Source organism: Arachis ipaensis, chromosome B09 (assembly GCF_000816755.2).
Source record: "Arachis ipaensis cultivar K30076 chromosome B09, Araip1.1, whole genome shotgun sequence".
NCBI lineage: Eukaryota > Viridiplantae > Streptophyta > Magnoliopsida > Fabales > Fabaceae > Arachis > Arachis ipaensis.
Window position 1 is genome coordinate 144,959,644 of NC_029793.2, and position 19,156 is coordinate 144,978,799.

The following is a 19,156-nucleotide window of genomic DNA, read 5'->3' on the forward strand; positions in this document are numbered from 1 at the left end:
CATTGGCAAGAAGCTAAAAGCAATGAGGAGGGCAGGAGTGGTGGACAGTTCTTTTCGCATTTAGTATATGGTTGCTGCTGGTGGGCTTTCATGACTTTAATGTGGAAATCAATGACATGTGAGATGCTTGATGACTCAAAAAATCATATATAAAGTATGGTTAATATGTGCCCTAATAATTTAAAATTTCTGTTATTATATTTTTAACATGTTTTTTATATTAATTAAATCCTTATCGTTTTAAGTGTGCGTGAGAAAGAAGCTTTTCTTTCAGAATCATGCTATACGTATAAGTCTTTTTATCGATTAATCTAACTCATCACTCTCACTCGATTGGATTTGGTTGAAATAAAAAACTTGTACGTGTAGCACCTCTCTTTCAGTTATTACTCCGTGTTTTCATTTTATGGTGACAATTTAGATCAACATTAGCCTTTGATCTTTGACCATTTTAATTTTATCTTCGTGATCATTCATTTTTCTTCATTATTGAATTGAGTTGTAAAATCTAGTTAATCCGGTCTTATACAACGGTAAAAACTCAAGTGAAGTCGACTTCACATGAAATTGATACCTGAGAGCCGTTAGATGAAAATTTAGTCAAATCAATCAAATCATTTAACGGCTCTCAGGTATCAACTTCACGTGAAGTCGACTGCACATGAATTTTCACCTTATACAACATCTAATTGTAAAAGAAAATGAGTCAAAAAAGAGTGAAGAAACTACCAAAACTCTTTCTTAATAAGATCCTTTATATGTTCACCATATCTTTGATCTTTCATGTTTCTATTGTTTTCCTGTGTTATGAAGTTTCTATAAGTTTCCAGCGTTATCTTGTTGCTCAAAATGACTATACTATAGTATTTATTAATTGTAATTGTAGAACTCATTTATTGTGACCAATTCCAATCAGTGGTACAAATCTATGTAGTATCTACTGTATACATATTATTGCCTTTCAAATGAAATAATTGACTTCTACACATAAATAAATAGGCGCCCAAAGCGGCTACGCCACTTTGACTTTGTGCATGTGACATGATAGTGGTGAATGATGCTAATCCTCACAACATTAAATATGCTAAGAGAAGAGGATAGGGATCAGGGCCTCTTATCCTATTTGAGTGATTAATCAGGTGGAAATTCAGGTGCAGTTGACTTCACGTGAAGTTGATAGTTGAGAGCCGTTAGATGATTTGACTGATTTGACTAAATTTTCGTCTAACGACTCTCATCTATCAACTTCAAGTAAAGTCGACTGCACCTGAGTTTTCACCGATTAATCAGTTTTTGTTAAGGAATGTGAATCAAGCAATAATGACTCTAAATCAAAAGTATAATGTAAGAGGAACACTCAGCGAGATGTTAAGCAATATTGGAAGTATTTTCACTGATCTTGTTTACCATGGCCGTGTGAAACATGCTTCTATGTAATTACACTACAAAAGAAAGAATTTCAATTTTTTTTTTGGTTGAAAAACAATGATACTGATCGAGTTATCATAAGTGCAAGTTGCAGCAAACCATGCTCCATAGTGAGAACTAAATCTTTCCTACTATTAAGTCTACATGTAATGTAAGATCTTCATTATACAAGTTACTCTTCAAAATTTATATTTTGATAATTTGAATAAATGTTACATAGTGACAAAAACTAAAGGTTGCTATAGGAGTCTAGATCAGCAAAATTACCATCTATCAACATCTTTACCATAGTCATCGTCTTCCGCCTCCGCATAACCACCTTCTCTGTGAGGATCACCGCGGTGGTCGCGCTTGTGTCTTTTATGCCGGCCTTCATCTGATTCATGACCAGATGAATGCTGCTCCATTTACAACACCAAAAAGGAGACAATCAAATATTAATCATAAGCATTTCTGTATTTGTAAAATGGTAAAGGAATGAATCCATACTCGTTTCGATTTCTTCCTGTCGCTGCTACTATGCCCATGAGATTTCTTACTCCTCTCTTTATCCAATTCATGAGAAGTGTGCTCAGGACTTTGATGCTGCCTCCGTTTGTTTTTACTATCGCCTTTCTCCGTTAAGTCGGCACTGTCACTGTCTGCTTTATCTTTCTCTCTTTCGCGAACTCCTTCTTTTTCCCTTCTTTGCTTAGATTTTCGTCTTTCTTTTTCCTCCCTATCCTTTTCCTTCTTTGCCTGCAGAAAAGATTTGGGGTTCAGAACATATGACACAGTGAATGACAAGCACGAATCTCAAATATAGATGGCATGAACAGAATTTATACCCTCTCCTCTTTCCGTTTCCGCTCACCCTCTTTTGCCTGTTCTTTCAGTTGTGTAATGTACTCCTCAAATATTTCCTTGCAACGGTTATCATCTCCAACAGATCTAAAAAAGGGAAAACAGGGAACATTAGTCTTAAATAGTAGTTTCAAGATAAGTAGGTTATTTATCACCGAAAATTCACCATGGTCTCGGCTAACAATTTATCTAACTTAAGAAAGGTACTCAAATATAAGCCGAAACGTTTCAAGTTTCTATTAAGAAAAAGAAATATTGTTTGAGAAAAAAAGGAGAGATAATTGGAGTTTCAAACACAGTTTCATCATTATCCAGACCTGAACTCTTGACTATCTTCAATAAGTGTTATACAATCTTCCCATTTTGAAGATGCAGTAATGTCCTGCAACCAGTAAGTAAAACAAAAACAAAAATCATACTCTTATTGCCCAATCACCAAAATAGCACAGCATCAGTTAGTTTATGTCCACAATACCACACCTTAGTAGAATATAGTAAATGAAGGAAATCATCTGCTAGACGTTTCCGTTTTTTGGCCTCCTTTTCTTCCTTCTCCTTAGCCCGCTCTAGTAGCTCATCAAACACTAGCTGCAAGATATGTAAAGTATGAAGTAGAAGCATTAACATAACCAAATTGACAATTAGAACCCCGACATGTAAAGCAACTCAATATTAGGAAAAGCATTAAAGCAGAGATATGTGCCACTGCTGTATTTACCTTTAAGTTAAAATCAGATATTGGAGGAGAGTCAATAGATAAAGCTGATTTGAACTCTTCAAAAGTATAGGTTGATGACCATGTTATCTGAAAAGCACGTTTTATGCATCAGAACAGATTTGCAAAGCAGAAATCAGAAGATATTATTGATATATCATATACCTTAGCCAACTTCACCGCATCCTTAATTCGACTCTTTTCATCATGATACTGCATGAACAAGAAAGAAGATTAACATTTTGTAGGAAACACTTCCGTTAACCACAAAAACTTTGCAGGATGCACAAAAGTAAAAGTCCTCCAGCTCACTTGAGTAAACGAACAACACTATTTTAATAAACTAAGATAATGCTTATGAAGCTCGAATGTCTGGCATTTGCAAAGCAATCCTGCTGACTAAATTAGAAGTGAAGTTCGGAATCAACCAGAAGACAATTTAGCAAACTCACTTGTTTCTCTAGCTCTTCAGCAACATCTTCAAATAAGTCTTTTGCAGTTGAGCCTGATGTGTTTGATGCCACTGCTAGATATGCAGGTAAATCTTTCACCTACAACACAATGGAAAACAAAAATTAATGCAGTTGATTCAAGGCCACAAGTCACAAAAAAGAAACAAGGTCCCAGGCAACATAAATATACTAAATCATATTTTAAATGTCTCGCTGTAAAACAGAAAACAAAATTATAAAGAGAAGTTACTAATAATCTGGCATTTAACCTTCATGTGATAATCACGCCAATGAGTTTTTGCTGTAAGAATGCCAGCAGCAACATGCTCTTCCATCAATTTGCGGAATTCATCACGGTTTTTACGTTCTGTCTTTCTCAATTCCTCCTGTTGTGTTTGAAAACAAAGATAACCAAATGCAATAAACTATAAGAGGAAGGGGGTAGAATCTGAGAGAAACTCATAAGTAATAAACAAGACAACACCTTTAGTAACTTCTTCTGCTCTTCCTCTTCCTTCTCTAAATCACGTAAATAGTCCTGAAAGGCAACATATACATTGGACTGAATCTAAAATTTAATTTTAATGAAGGTGCATAAAGAAACTACCTGGAATATTTCCAAACGGTCAATTTTCTCAAGACGCGAACATCTTTCGTCAGCCTCTAAGCGGTCTTGAACTTTTCGCCACTGTGTGTTAGCCTACGGATGAAGAGTTTGCATCAATTGAATGTCTATCATATAAAATCTTTCGAAATATAATGTATAAGAAAATATATGTACTTTTATAAAGTCACAAGATTCTAAAAGCTTCCTGTACTCTGTTATATTCCTCTTCCGTTCTTCTTGAGCCTTTGCTCGTTCCTGATGAAAATGCCATGAAACAAGATTGATTAGAAGCATTTTAAAAAGGTTGAACAGCATAATGAACTCATCATATTAAATGAAGATTCAACCATCATTCCATTTCCATCCATATCAGACGTGAAATGATAATGTTGTTTCAAATTTCTGCATATCAATATGTTACAACCCAGAATTGAGCAATGTGTAACGCAGCAAGTTATACAACCAAGCCATTTTCCACTGTGTGGGATCATTTTCACCATAGTTAAACTTATCTTTAAATAAAATTTAGCAATGCTTTGGATCACCATAAAGGTTTATGGGTGTGTAAATGCTTCAGAATAGCATGATGAGGTAGTATAATGATGAGTTACTGAGGTAGTAGAATCCACCTTGTTTATAAGTTCCTCCAAGAAACTATCAAACATATCCCTGCGATCTCTGTCACGCTCAACAGCCTTGAAACGTTCATCATTTTCAAATATTGTCACGGCTTTGCTGAGTGATTGTCCAAAAAACAATAAAACAAAATTATCACAAAGCAAATAGTCTGAATGTTTAAATTGACACTTTGAAACAAGAATAAAAACAAATCTTATTTATAAGGAAACAAATTGAAAGATAGAAAAAACCTCCATCTAGTGGATGGATTCAACTCCGTGGACTCCTGGAAATTGATTTATTGTCAGCATAAAATTGCAAGATCAAAGAAGCAAGAAATAATTATAAGGAAATGGAAGTAGACACTACATACTTCTAACATCTTTTTAAAATCCTCTCGTGCTTTTTTATGCTTCATGCGCTTTTCTTCTGCTTCCTGTTTTTTCCTCTGACTTAAGTACTGGGAAAAAAAGAGTTATATCACTTTTCAACATACAAATTATTTATGCAGTACATTATCATCAATACATATTTGTGGCAGCAGCACTATCGAAATTCCGGTCCCATGCAACGTTTCAAGTAAACGGATTCAGAGGCCACTCTTTTTGGCATGGACAAGGAAAAGTAAGGGTCAAATGTAAAACGAAGTAACAGCCCTATCCAAGCTTAGTGTCTGTGATTAACTCAAGGTTATTACATAAGAATTACCTCATTGAAAGCTTGCTTCTTTTCTCCAAGCGATTTTAATGCACCGTACCTTTTGTCATTAACTATTAATCGCATAGTCTGAAAAACATACAGATTTCAGCAAATAAATATTAAATAAAAGAGAGACATTTAAATTAATAAGTCAAAACAGTTATAAAAAAGTAAGTGCCAGCAAAGCAAATCATGAAGATGAGCCTACTCGATCCCATGTCCAGTCAGATCCAACATTTACAGACTCTATCAGTGCTTTGAATGCTTCTTTAGCCTCCTAATAAGCAAAAATGTGATAATCAATCCACGGGAACAAAACAAGAGAGACGGTTAAGATATCAATATTTCTTTCTCATACCATCTTATTTGCATAAACTAAGGGTAATGGTTCACGTGTTTTTGTTTCTGAAGATGCATCTGCCTTTGTTTCCAAAGCCACATTTGCCTGTGTTTCTGAAGCCAAATCAGCCCTTGTTTCTGAAACCGTATCTGCCTTTGTTTCTGAAGCCACATCATTTGTTTTTTCTACTAACGAATCATTTTTACCATCCTACATAATTTAAGATTAATCAGCTTTCTGACCACAAATCCACAACAAGAACTGATAGAGACTCATCAGAAGTACAAGAGAAGCATACTTCTTTATCTTCTGCTGGAACTTCATCTGCAGAGCCCAGTGTATCCTTCACCAGAAAGTTGTTGCCATCATTCCTAGAAATTTACAACAAACAAAAAGGAAGTAAATTACCACCAAATAATCAAAATAAAAAACTAAACAGGAAAGGTATACTAGACAATACTGATTGGTAACAGAAGCTCTATCACTTCCTGCTGCAGCATCAGATATTGTAGCAGTATTTACTGGTAACTCTACTTCAGCCACTGTCATTCCAGTTATGGGAGCCACATGAGGAGAGGCAGATGGTCCAGAACTCATCTCAGATTGTGGATGACTTGTAGATGCACTAACAACAGGAGCAACTGAAACAGGACTTGATGGTTCCCCTTGACCAATCAAAGATGAATTAGCTGCTGCAGTTGGTGCTGTTTCAATCACAGGAGGAGTTACAGACGGTTGAGTATGAGAATTCGGTAGAGCATCAGTATGTGTTCCATTGGCAACTGCCTTTTCAACTTGCTGACGGGCCAACTTGATGGATAAAATTTGCGGAAAAGGAATCTCAGTTAAATAAGAAGCAGAAAATAGATGAAAAAGAATATTGAAAGTGGCATTGTTTTTAATGGTGTAAACCTTCAGTTCCTCAGGAATCATCCACTTTGATTCCCTAGTGACCTTGTTGTGGTAATACCTATGAAATATTGAATAACCAATATATAAAAGAAAGTCAGACATGAACATTAAAAACAGAAAATGATGATATGATGGAACCAATACATACTTTATTCCATTAGGACTAGTATACTCCTTCCAGTTTGTTGTTGCATCCACCCTCTAACAAAAAGACAAGTGACATATGTTAACAGTCTCAAAAGCGATTTCCTCCCAAAAGAAGAATACACATTATCTCATAATAGAAATTGGAAATTGAAATTTCCCAAATCAAGAATGTGAAATAGAGAAAACAGATCAAGGCAATATAATAGCGCAAGGTAAAAGGATCAATTATGACCAGCCAACTGAATATCAGGAACTGAGAAAATTAGCCTTCTCAATTCCCTTAACTTTTTTCCAGTTAATAAGCAAGAAAAGGAAAATTCCAATCATTCGTTTGGATGAATCCCCAGTTCAGCTCTTATAAACCTCAACATATTTGAAACTAAATTGATATAATAGACCTCGGACTGAGATCTAGAAACAAGAGTAATGCACATTTATCAAGTGATGTAACTAAATATAAGCCATTGATAAATCATGAGAAAATGTGACGCAAAGGATCAACAATCGAGATGTACAATGATAGAATTTACCAACATTCATCAAGCAATTAAGTAGGTAGGACAAGGAGCAAAGACCCAACGCATAGCCTACCTCTCAATATAGTAGCACAGCATGTACCTGTTACTGTAAGCATCTTAAAGCTACAAGAGTGTCACATGTAGATTTTAAAACTGAAAGATATGAGGTGCCTTGCACAATGCTAAATAGAAGACAACCATCATATGCTCAAAATCAACGCAAAAATGCTTATCTGGGATGCCTATGAGTGAGTGAAATTATATTTTTACACAGAAACACGTGACATTGGGGGGAGGGGGTGAGAAACGGAAAGAAAAAGTAGAAAAGAGAAATCTCTCTTCTTCATGAGCAGACATAAATAAATAAGCGTAGCCATACTACAGAACGTACAGAATCAGTCATTAGTGAGAAGTCAATTAAATCTAAAATTTTTTATGGCCCCATCAGCAGGGAAGAAACCTCAAGGAGTAAATATTTTGTCTATTGCTAAACAAAAGGATATTGAAAATAATCCAGGGACAGCACTAACCATCTTCAGTCACACTATGATTTATAGGACAGAAATTTTATTCTCATTCTATATTTAAAAAAAAAAAAAACACAGCACAATTACATGAAATTGAACAGTCTTCTACATAATCATCCAGAGAAAACAAACAGCTGATATCTGACAGTTGAACCAGCAATTGTCACAACACTGACCTCACAACAAGACATGAGTCAAGATCGATGGTAGCTTGCCTGAGAGAAAATCCGTCCAGTAACAAGTGAGCTGACGGAACATATTTTTTTCACCGAAGTTGACAAACAGAAAGCATACAACAAATGAAATTGAATATGTGAACCCATTTAATAATACAATAGACCAAAAGACATATGTCATGTGTTCAACCTTTCACCGGGAAACAGAACAAAAAAAATTTAATAGCATGACTAACAAGTCATGGCGTCAAAGCAAAGTCAACTGTATGACTCACCTCAATTGGGGTCATCAATTCGAAAGGCCTCTCCCAGCTAGATACTTTAGTCTTCTTATTGTAGTAATATCTGTGAAATTCAAAAGTTATACACTAAGTCTTGACAATTATAACCACAAAAGCTTTCATGCCAAAGAGATTTTGCCGTTTACTAAGAGAGGCTATAATATTAACCTAAATCATTAGATGACATCAAGCAAGAGAAAGAAAATTACAGGATCGCATATCACTCCTAATATTACTTTCAATTATAATTGAAATGTATATCTGGCCAATGAATAAATCTTTTACTTATGATAACCAAAATGAAGCAGGAGAAATAAGTAAAACTTCGTGATTACTAGCAACAGTAATGTCATATGAGAATCCATGGACTATATTACAAGCTAGATAGCCAGTGTAAGTAAAACTCAATCAAAAGCAAATGTTTTACCAAAAAGCAAGCACTAGATGACTAACTATGGAAAATCAACAGTAATTACCCAAAATATACTAAGCCCATGATGGGTTGAACAAGACTAATCAAATACAAAGAATTTGGCTAGCAAAACAAGGATTGGGGAAAATCTAAAACGGATAATTGCAAAAACAATGTTATGTGCCAAAGAGGTAGCAAATAGGCAAGCAGTCAACCCTAATTTAGTTCTCACCACGTACTTTCCCTTCCACCAATCCCTTATTCATTTTTAACTACAGTTACTTGGTATGCAATACTGTAAGGTAAAGGTAATACTACATGGCACATTTTGGTTATAATAAATTGGCCTACTATTTCGATTCATGATACACTATAAGATATTAATTTGTACCGTTTCAATGTAATTTTTTCATAAATATATCTTTTATTCCAATTCAAAAAGACTTCATAATTTTGTTTTAAAAATATGTAGACCTAGATGCAACTGTCTCTTTAGCCTTTTGGCTTTCAGCATGTGTGTGATCTGACTCCCGCAGTTTGGAAGGGGTGTAAATTTAGTATATTTATTCAAAATGAGATCCATGGTATAATAAGCTATATTTACTGCAGCTAGCGTCACTTAGGATCTTCTCTAATATAAAACTTTATATCAGGAGAAAGGCTCACAATGTAAGGTCAAAGCATGCCTCCGGCTAAATAAGCACTTACAGGCTTACTTATAAATGACCCATCAGTAGGGGAACCCAGAAATTGAACCCAATTCATTGATGTATGAGCAGAAAACCCACAGGGTTGGCTTACCCCAACTAGCACTAAAGTCACCTAACAAAGAACACTATTTAGAAAATATGCAAATATCAAATTACAAGCAAATAGTTGAATATCTTACCTTACTCCATTAGAAGAAGTATGCTCAATCCAATCTGTGGATCCACCATTCGCAAGTGAAGGCTGGATGCCAGTTGCCTGAAAGAAAGAAAGTAAGACCACATAAATATTGCAGTGATATAAAAGACAATATATAAAAATAGCTGTGAAATTGAAAACAAGTAAGGCTCATACTGAAGGCGTGACAGATGTAGTTGAAGGTTTCTCGTCATTGCTCAGAACAACTGTATCAGAGGTAATGCTCTGGGAAGAAGAACTAGAGGGAGCTTGGATTTGAGAAGCAGGGTGGAATTGGCTAGCAGAGCTAAAATTAGTTTGCACTTGACCATAAGAAGATGGTCCAAACTGCATCCAGTCCATAAATTAGTACTTGTATATAGGAATCTTAATTTATCCACTACAAACACATGCCATCACTTTACCGTATATGATGCTGGAAGGGGCATTCCCGGGCCACCTAAGCTTGGTGCATAGCCATTTGGCACTTGAGAATCAGGCTGCGGCATCATTGATTCAGATGTCATGTGCATGTTTGGCCGAGCAACTGACAATGGAAGTGGCTGCGGCTGTGGTGGGAGTTGCAATTGTTGGCCAGGTCTTGGAGGTAACTGTTGAATGGGTTGAGGAAATTGGGGCTGTTGATTTTGAGGAGGCATTCCAACATTCATCATGGGACCACTGGGACCAACAGGAGGGTAATGTTGAGATGGCATGGGCATGAACTGTTGAGGCTGCTGAGTAGGAACTACAGGGCGATACTGCAGAAAAATTAAATGGTTTCATTTCAGATGAATGATGATTTGATACATAGTTGACGTAATCACAATCACAAATAGAGAAAATGCATTACTTGACCAGGCATGGGAGCTGGAACAAAACTGCGCTGAGGATCCAGTGAACCAGCAATGGGAGGTCCAGGAGGCCGAAGAGGCTTTCATTACAAGAAGAGCAAGGAAAATTAAGACATAGGATATAAAAAGGTAGGTGAATAAACCCCTGATTTATACTTCAAGATACTCTACCTGTAAACCCGGATATTGCGGATTATTGGACATGTGACCAGAGAATCAAACTCCACGAACTACTGTAATCAACAAGAGTAAAGAGATACTACATATTAGTATCTTAGCAGCACCCAGAAAACATACAGGAGAAAGGAACAACAGCCAATTACAAAGAGCAGAACAATGGGTAATGATTATAATTCCCTAGAAAAATAGCAAATTAGATTTCATAGTAGGGCACAAATAAGTATAACTGAAACTCTCAAGTTCACCGAAATTGAGGCAGTGATCACCATAACGACTTAAACTAGAAAAGCTTACGACTTGCAACCAGCATTCAGTAAATCAAATTCTGCATACAGGTGCCCTTATATCAAAATCAAAATAATGTGCCTCAAAACAGCTCTACCATCATCTAGCTCTCGAAACAAGGATACCCAATCATTCAAAATTAAACCCAACACAAAACAAAAAGCTCCATAAGGAAACTAGCAGGAAAGTTCAATCATTTTTTAACCCCACATAGAGAAAAAGTAAAAAACTAGGTTTTTCAACCAGAAACAAGAATGCCCATCAAGTGAATTGGTATTCGGACGTTAAAAACAAAAAATAACAGAAGAAAAATTAAGGATTACATGTAACACGCGTACCAATGGGGTAAGATGTTGGTATGGGGGGTAACAGATGAAAGAGGCAAGTTGTGAAGCTGGGCTTAAAACCTGGGAACTCTGTTTGTGTGTAGTTGGTGATGTAATTTATTTGAGTGCTGGAAAACGGAAGAGGGATTTAACACTGATTAAGTACAATCGAAAAGAAGGACGATACATACTTCTTGGTGAAGTGGCAACTGGCAAATCCTAACATACCCTCTTTCTTGGTTTTCCCTCTTGTATCCCCGACCTTGCCCTTTTCTTCGATCTATATAATTTTTACTTTTTTACTACACTTTTTTATTTTTAATATTGGATTAACAACAGTATTTTCTTAAATTGTGATTTACGAAAGTATTTTTTTTAAAATATGGAATGATTTAATATACGGAGTACAAATCAGACCGTACAATTTTTAGGTACACAAATCGGACCGTCCGATTTCGATCTCTGTTAAAAAAAATTAAAAAATTTTGGAGTATACAAATCAGTTCGATTTATGTACTCTAAATTTTTTTAATTTTTTCAACACAAATCGATAGATTCGATTTGTGTACTCCAAACTTTTAAAATTTTTTAAACACAAATCGGAGGGTCCGATTTTTTTTTTGGTGACAAAAAAAAAATAACCACTAATATCCCAACTCATTCTTATAAGAATTTTTTATTGAATAATTTAATCTTCAATCAATTTTAACTATCAAATTAATTTTTATTTTTTTTTTGTGTGGGTTAGATATATTAACAAACACTAACAATTTTTTCATTTTAATTTTTGTTAATATTGAATAGCTAAAGATAATTTAAATAATTTATTTAACCATTGATAATTAAGTTACTTTTTAGAGTAAAGTATCATTTTTGTCCTCAATATTTAGAATAAATTTTATTTGTATCTATAACATTTAAATCGTTATATTTGTATCCTTAACATTTAAAAATAATTTAATATTATTCTACTATTAATTAAAAATATAAATAAAACGATTTAAACCTCAGAAATACAAATAAAAATTAACCCAAAGGAAACAAAAAGGATACTTTACTGTACCTTTTATTATTGAAATAGCGTTTTAACCAAATATAAGAGACCGACATATATCGTTGTGTAGTTATCCTTCTTCTCCACTGAACAGAAATCAATTTGGCAAAAAAGCAACAATGAAGCTGAGAGTCAGATCCCTGGAATCCAAAGAAACCCTAAAGATCGAAGTCCCCAATTGCTGTTCATTGCAGCAACTCAAAGACACCATTTCACATGTCATATCCTCATCTTCATCTTCTTCTCTTCATCTATCCCTCAACAGGAAGGACGAAATCCACGCTTCCTCGCCCGACGACTCCATCCAATCTCTAGGCATCGCCTCCGGAGACCTCGTCTTCTACACCCTCAACCCCACCGCCTTCTCCCCCGAAACTCAAACCCTCCTTCACAAACCCACCCCACAAGAACCGTTCAATTCATGCGACGTGCCCTCGATTCAACACTCTTCTGAAATCCTCATGGTTGACGCTCCCTCGATTCCCGAGGCGGAAAAAATTCCGTCTTTGGAGTCTTCAACTGCGGAAACCGTCGATATGGCTGATGGGTCTGGTGGAGAGGAAGTGGTTGTCAGGAAGACCAATTCCGAAGCTTCGTTCGTCAAAAGGGTGTTGAAAGAAGCGAATGGAAATGACGTTACCGACCTCAAGTTGTTGGTTCTCGTGGTACATGCTGTTATTCTGGAATCTGGGTTCGTTCGTGCTGAAAAGATTTCGCCTTTGGGGGTTGGTTCCTCTCATATTCTGGATGAGTGGCCTTCAGCTTCAGCTTCTTCGATATCGTTGAGGTATACTCTGCCTGAGATTCTAACTAGTGATTCTGGTGTTTCGCGTACTGTGTTATTGAAATTTCAGACATTAGGGCATCTTGTGAATGTTTATGGGTCTTTGTTTGATGATGCTGGGTCGGAGGTCCATAGGGTGTCTTTGGATAAGCGTAAATTTGCCAAGCCCTTGAAGTTGATGCTGGAAAATTTTGAATCCAAGGATAATTTTGATGATGATGCTGTTGTTGATCAACAAAGTGAGATTTTTGAGTTGTGGAAGATGGTGAAGGATAGGCTTGCATTGCCATTATTGATTGATCTTTGTGACAAAGCTGGATTGGATCCTCCACCGTGTTTTATGAGGCTCCCCACAGAACTTAAGATCATGATTTTGGAGCGTCTTCCTGGTGTTGATGTGGCCAGGGTGGCTTGCTTGTGTACAGAACTGCAATACCTGTCTGGCAATAATGACCTCTGGAGGAAGAAGTTTGAGGAGGAGTTTGGAGTTGCTGGGTGTAGAGCGGTGTTCTTTAAGGAGTTTTTTGCTTTACACTGGGAAACAAGGAAGAGATCGATGCGACCGGTTTTTCCTATTCAAATGAGGCAACGACCTTATGCATTATTCCCAGCAAGGAGGGACCGTAATCCTTTTGGAATACCTTCAATTGTGGGTGGAGACTATGATCGGCTCCCAGGATTCGGTCTACAATTCCCTACATACTCACCAAGGCGGACTTTCCTCCCACCGTGTCACCGTGGAGGATTCCATCACTAGTATCCTGATTTGAATTTCTCTTCACGAAATCTAATATATCTTGTTGAGTGCTGGGGCCAAATCCTTGGTAATAGTTTACCTATTTCTACTTGTTTGTTTCTTGAAGATCTTGTTAGCGTAAATGCGGCATAAGTGGCTGGTTGTAAGTACAAACATGAATGGCTACTTGTTTAGGTGGTTGTTAATATCCTTACCCTTTGGCTGTTCATTTGTTTTGGTATTTTGGATATATACATATACATTTTAGTTAGGCTCTGAATAGTTGATTTTCATAAGCCTTCATGTACTATCTTTCGTTCTACTCTTCTGGGTAAGAGCAATTTCTGTGTCAGAAGTCAGAACAATTTTATCCAAGGATGTATGCAACCTTATATTTCTGAAGTGCACAGTCTACTATATTATGATTATTTTTTCAACCTTCAAATATGAAGCATGCCAAGCAATACAACTACAGCATTTAGTTTTAGTAGCCCAGTGCTCTGATAATATTCTTAAGCTTTCTAGGTTTCTTCTAGTATGAATCATTGGCCTTGGTGCATCTTCGATCCTAATGCAATATTATTAGTCCTGAATTGCATAGTTGGTATCAACATTATCAACAGCGAAGATTATGTTTATGCATTCCTCTAAAGAGGTAGGATGAATATTATGCTGAACCAAAACAAAAGCGAGTTAATAGGATTCTACCATGCATGGCATGCGGGAAATGCTAAATATGTTCAAAGTTAAACGTGTTAAAACTTAAATTCATTAGGGAAGTTAAATTGATATATAGATAGTAGAAGAAAAAACAGTAACTGCTTGGGCTTACGTTGTTCATGGCTGATTACTGATAGTAGAAGTTAAATAGATATACAGATAGTAGAAGAAAAAACAGTAACTGATTAGGGTAAGCAGATATATCAACCATGTATGAATATGCTTCTCTCTCTCTCTTGGGTAGACTATAAATTGTTGGAAATATTGTTCTGGCAATTTCGAAAAAGAAAATGTAGAGTTGCTCTTTCCGTTAACAAATATGCTTTTTTCAGTATTCAATGTTGTATAAATAGAACTAGATATGAACAACAAAATGATATGTGATGGTGGAGGAGAGTCATGCTATTCTTTAATCTTTGGTCTCCAAAACAATCTGCTGCCCACATAATAATACTCATTGGATATATTAAAGCTTTCTAGTCTTCTCCTTGGATTGAAAAGCTTGCTAGCCATGAAGTATAGAAAAGGATACCCCATTGCATAAAGCCATAAACTCAATACATTCGTTAACTACCCTTTAAGAAAAAGAAATGAACGCCTTGTAATGATGCAAACTAGAAGCTCGTGTCTAGACTGTGGGTGCCATATTCTATTTGGAATACCAAAGATAAAAAAACGTAAGCTACAACCAGGAGTCCATTGCACCATTACATCATATTTTGTCTTTGTAACACCAAAATCCATTTTAACACTCATAAGTTGAATGATCAATAAAAAAAAAAAAAAAAAAAGAGAGAGAGAGAGAACGATCTGGTCAGTGAACTTCTTTTCTCTTGTCTGCGATTTTACCAACATTAAAACACATAAATTTGGTAGATGAATTTGGCAAACAACTTCCGTCTTTGGCCCCACCGGAATTAAATCAACCCCTTGGTAGATAAACTCCATTTAATATGTTTTGGCCCATGTATGGTTTTGAATTTCAAAATTGACAATCCAGAAACGATAAACGGTAAAAACAAAAACGGCAGTGGCCAATTTAATATACGCCAGCCACTGAGCCACTTGGTAGTAGCTCAATTTAAACACCGGTAAAGTTGGGCGGCAAAAAATATGAAATTCAAAAACAGAGAAAAAAAAAAGGAAAAGAGAAATGCTGTTTAACCATGGTTACCAGGTTAGGTTACCATGGAGCCAATTGGAAACAGACATCTCAACCCATGCCGTCCATCCCGCATTCCCAACTAACCATAGTTGTCTCTCTTATCTCACTCTCCTATAAGTAAAACCCAACTCTCAGAGAGGCGCACACATTCCATTTGTGTTATCCCATCTCCGTTTCTCAGAAGAAGGCGTCTTCATAAACGCCTTCTCTCTTCTTTGTCTTTCAACTCTCGTCCTCTCTACTCTCTACTCTCTCTTCCTTTCGTTTCTTGTGTCGTTTGATCTGCGAAGATGAGAGAGTGCATCTCCGTTCACATTGGTCAGGCCGGTATCCAGGTCGGAAATGCTTGCTGGGAGCTCTACTGTCTCGAGCACGGCATCGGCGTATGTCTCTTCCTTCCTTCCTTCCTTCTCTGCAACATTACTTCTCTTTTTTGTTTCATTTATCTATAGATCTGTTTTTCAATTTTCTATTAAGCATTTTCTCTTCATTTTCCTCCTTAAGTTTTGCTCTGACCTAATAGATCTAAGTGAATTTGAGCTCTATTGTTCTCGTTTAGGTAGAATTTCTACGTTATCCGCGTTGTTGTTTCAGAGTTTGTTTGCCTGTATTGCTAGATCTACCTTAGTTTATTCTTGCATTGCTCGATTTGTGTGTAGATCTGTAACATTTCGACTATGATCTGTCTATGAAAGCTGATATTGGCTCGGAATTTACTCTCTAATGTTAGGATCTGTAGAAAATTTAAGAGAGATTTGAATTAATCCTTGTGTATAGATCTTATCTGAGCTCGATGCACCTGATAATTTAGCTCATTTTATTCGAGGATTTGTATAGGGAATCATTTCTAGCTACTTCTAAACCTGTAATTTAGTAGTTTTAATTTAATGAAACATTAATTTCTCTCTCGAGGCTTCTAAAGGTGTTCTGTATAAGATTTGTTTTGTTCCCTGACTAATTAAACACTGGAATCGAATTGCTGTGCAGCCTGATGGGCAAATGCCAAGTGACCACACCGTCGGCGGTGGTGACGATGCTTTCAACACATTCTTCAGTGAGACTGGTGCTGGAAAGCATGTTCCACGTGCTGTTTTTGTAGATCTGGAGCCCACTGTCATTGATGAGGTGAGGACTGGAACTTACCGTCAGCTCTTCCACCCTGAGCAGCTCATCAGCGGAAAAGAAGACGCTGCCAACAACTTTGCCCGTGGTCATTATACCAGTAAGTATCGATATTCAAATGCTTTTTCTTTTTCCTTTTTATCTTAATTTGGTTTGTGTGATTGTGATATGTCTGATATCGTATCTGTTGTGTTCTTTCTCTCTCAGTTGGTAAAGAGATCGTAGACCTGTGCTTGGATCGCATCAGGAAGCTTGCTGATAACTGTACTGGTCTTCAGGGCTTCTTGGTCTTCAACGCAGTTGGTGGTGGCACTGGATCCGGGCTTGGATCTCTTCTTCTTGAGCGCCTGTCAGTTGATTATGGCAAGAAATCAAAGCTTGGGTTCACAGTGTACCCTTCTCCTCAGGTGTCCACCTCTGTCGTTGAGCCATACAACAGTGTCCTCTCCACTCACTCCCTCTTGGAGCACACTGATGTTGCTGTTCTCTTGGACAATGAAGCCATTTATGACATCTGCAGACGCTCCCTTGATATTGAGCGTCCCACCTACACCAACCTCAACCGCCTTGTGTCTCAGGTATCAATTTTTTGCACCTCTGATTATTCTTGCTTTTTTAGTTGATTTTTTCTGATGTGTATAACTTGGATTAATGGTCCATTTTGTTATAATTTCAGGTGATTTCTTCATTGACTGCTTCCTTGAGGTTTGATGGTGCCCTCAATGTGGATGTAACTGAATTCCAGACCAACCTGGTCCCATACCCCAGAATCCACTTTATGCTTTCCTCCTATGCACCAGTTATCTCTGCTGAGAAGGCCTATCATGAACAGCTTTCAGTGTCAGAAATCACCAACAGTGCATTTGAGCCGTCATCCATGATGGCCAAGTGTGATCCACGTCATGGAAAGTACATGGCATGTTGTCTCATGTACCGTGGTGATGTTGTACCAAAAGATGTCAATGCTGCAGTTGCCACCATCAAAACCAAGCGCACCATTCAATTTGTGGATTGGTGCCCCACTGGTTTCAAGTGTGGTATTAACTACCAGCCACCTACTGTTGTTCCTGGTGGTGATCTTGCCAAGGTGCAGAGGGCAGTGTGCATGATTTCAAACTCTACTAGTGTGGCTGAGGTGTTTGGTCGCATTGACCACAAGTTTGACCTCATGTATGCCAAGCGTGCTTTTGTTCACTGGTATGTGGGTGAGGGTATGGAAGAAGGTGAATTTTCAGAAGCTCGTGAGGACCTTGCTGCCCTCGAGAAGGATTATGAAGAAGTTGGTGCTGAGTCTGCTGAGGGTGGAGATGATGATATCGAGGACTATTAGAAGACTTGATTCTCGTCCCTTGTTTTGGCATTCGTGATGATCTTTTATCGTTTCAACCTTTGTGAACTATTTGCGTGTGCTGTTCATCTGAGTGGCATCGTTTTGATGCCCGTAAGATTTCCCTAGTTTTGTATCCGTTATTGACCTATGTGTGTCGTTCTGAAATGTATGCCATACCATTAATATGTTTTTCACCGTCATATAATTATCGTTTATTGCAGACGTGTCTTTTTATTCTATTAATTAAGCTAATATTAAAATTTAATTTCAAACTGAAATAAACTGTTACAGCGATTCCAATGAGATAATTTTTAGTAACATTTTTGACTTTTTATAATAATTGAATTGATTTGAAATTAAAATTTATATTTAATAACCTTTAAATTGAGTAAAGAGAAACTGTCCAAGCATTGAAGATTGCTCTAATAATGAGAAAGATTTTGACTTTTGCAAAATCGATATTAATTCTTAGGATTTTATTGTATATTTTTGTCACAGTAAGTTGCTAACTATCTTCCAATAAACAAGGATAACTCACATGGTGCATGTGTGCCTATTTTCACTGTATCTCTTTTATTGTACTACAAAAATTTTACTTTGAATGCCATCAGTGTTGTAGCCTATATGAGAATTAAAAATTTAGACCTGATGTATTGGTCTATTGGACAATGATTAGTTACATTCCAATTTCACTATACAGAGTAATCCACTTTTACTTAATGTTAGTAGTTGTGTACATAACATTAATCAGTAAAATTAGACAAATTAGACATGGTGAAAAATTAGACATGGTGAATTATTTTTTTTTATTAATCAGTAATAACATTGTTATAGAAATAATAATATTCACTCTTTAAGAGTTAATGATAAACATTAAGAATTTATTTAAGTTCATGATGCTCTCTCTTTCTAGCTAAAGAATTTGGATTCTTCAAAAAAAGGAAGTTAAAACATTATTAAAGGGAAGTTAAAGCATTATTAAAGCCTGAAACGTTAGTGTTAGTGTGTTACCATTGTCCTAGCTAGAAAGAACATATATA

General features: G+C 36.5%; 3 protein-coding genes and 1 long non-coding RNA gene across 4 annotated transcripts; 3 read left to right on the forward strand and 1 right to left on the reverse strand.

Moving 5' to 3' along the window:
* LOC110266442 lies at window positions 670-1,457 on the forward strand. Its single transcript, XR_002353845.1, has 2 exons — window positions 670-1,139; window positions 1,291-1,457. It is a non-coding gene; the product is annotated as an uncharacterized LOC110266442 (long non-coding RNA).
* Window positions 1,450-11,352, reverse strand: LOC107617723 (pre-mRNA-processing protein 40A; the record flags this gene model as incomplete). The annotated part of the gene is given in 29 exon segments (XM_016319565.2): window positions 1,450-1,826; window positions 1,918-2,166; window positions 2,256-2,358; window positions 2,589-2,653; window positions 2,752-2,859; window positions 2,990-3,076; window positions 3,152-3,199; window positions 3,439-3,537; window positions 3,708-3,824; window positions 3,923-3,976; window positions 4,046-4,138; window positions 4,220-4,300; window positions 4,675-4,780; window positions 4,915-4,949; window positions 5,037-5,123; window positions 5,372-5,449; window positions 5,571-5,639; window positions 5,721-5,912; window positions 6,001-6,073; window positions 6,163-6,512; window positions 6,615-6,672; window positions 6,763-6,815; window positions 8,258-8,327; window positions 9,565-9,641; window positions 9,738-9,908; window positions 9,986-10,321; window positions 10,414-10,494; window positions 10,586-10,647; window positions 11,203-11,352. Coding segments are annotated over 28 exon segments (3,108 nt in total). The 3' UTR covers window positions 1,450-1,691.
* LOC107618910 (F-box protein SKIP22) lies at window positions 12,314-14,207 on the forward strand. The gene has a single exon (XM_016321087.2). It carries the CDS (start codon window positions 12,379-12,381, stop codon window positions 13,798-13,800), a length of 1,422 nt encoding a protein of 473 aa, XP_016176573.1. The 5' UTR covers window positions 12,314-12,378; the 3' UTR covers window positions 13,801-14,207.
* LOC107617670 (tubulin alpha chain) lies at window positions 15,784-18,342 on the forward strand. Its single transcript, XM_016319489.2, has 4 exons — window positions 15,784-16,047; window positions 16,652-16,886; window positions 16,994-17,364; window positions 17,463-18,342. The coding sequence occupies exons 1-4, from the start codon at window positions 15,955-15,957 to the stop codon at window positions 18,114-18,116; spliced, it is 1,353 nt and encodes a 450-aa protein (XP_016174975.1). The 5' UTR covers window positions 15,784-15,954; the 3' UTR covers window positions 18,117-18,342.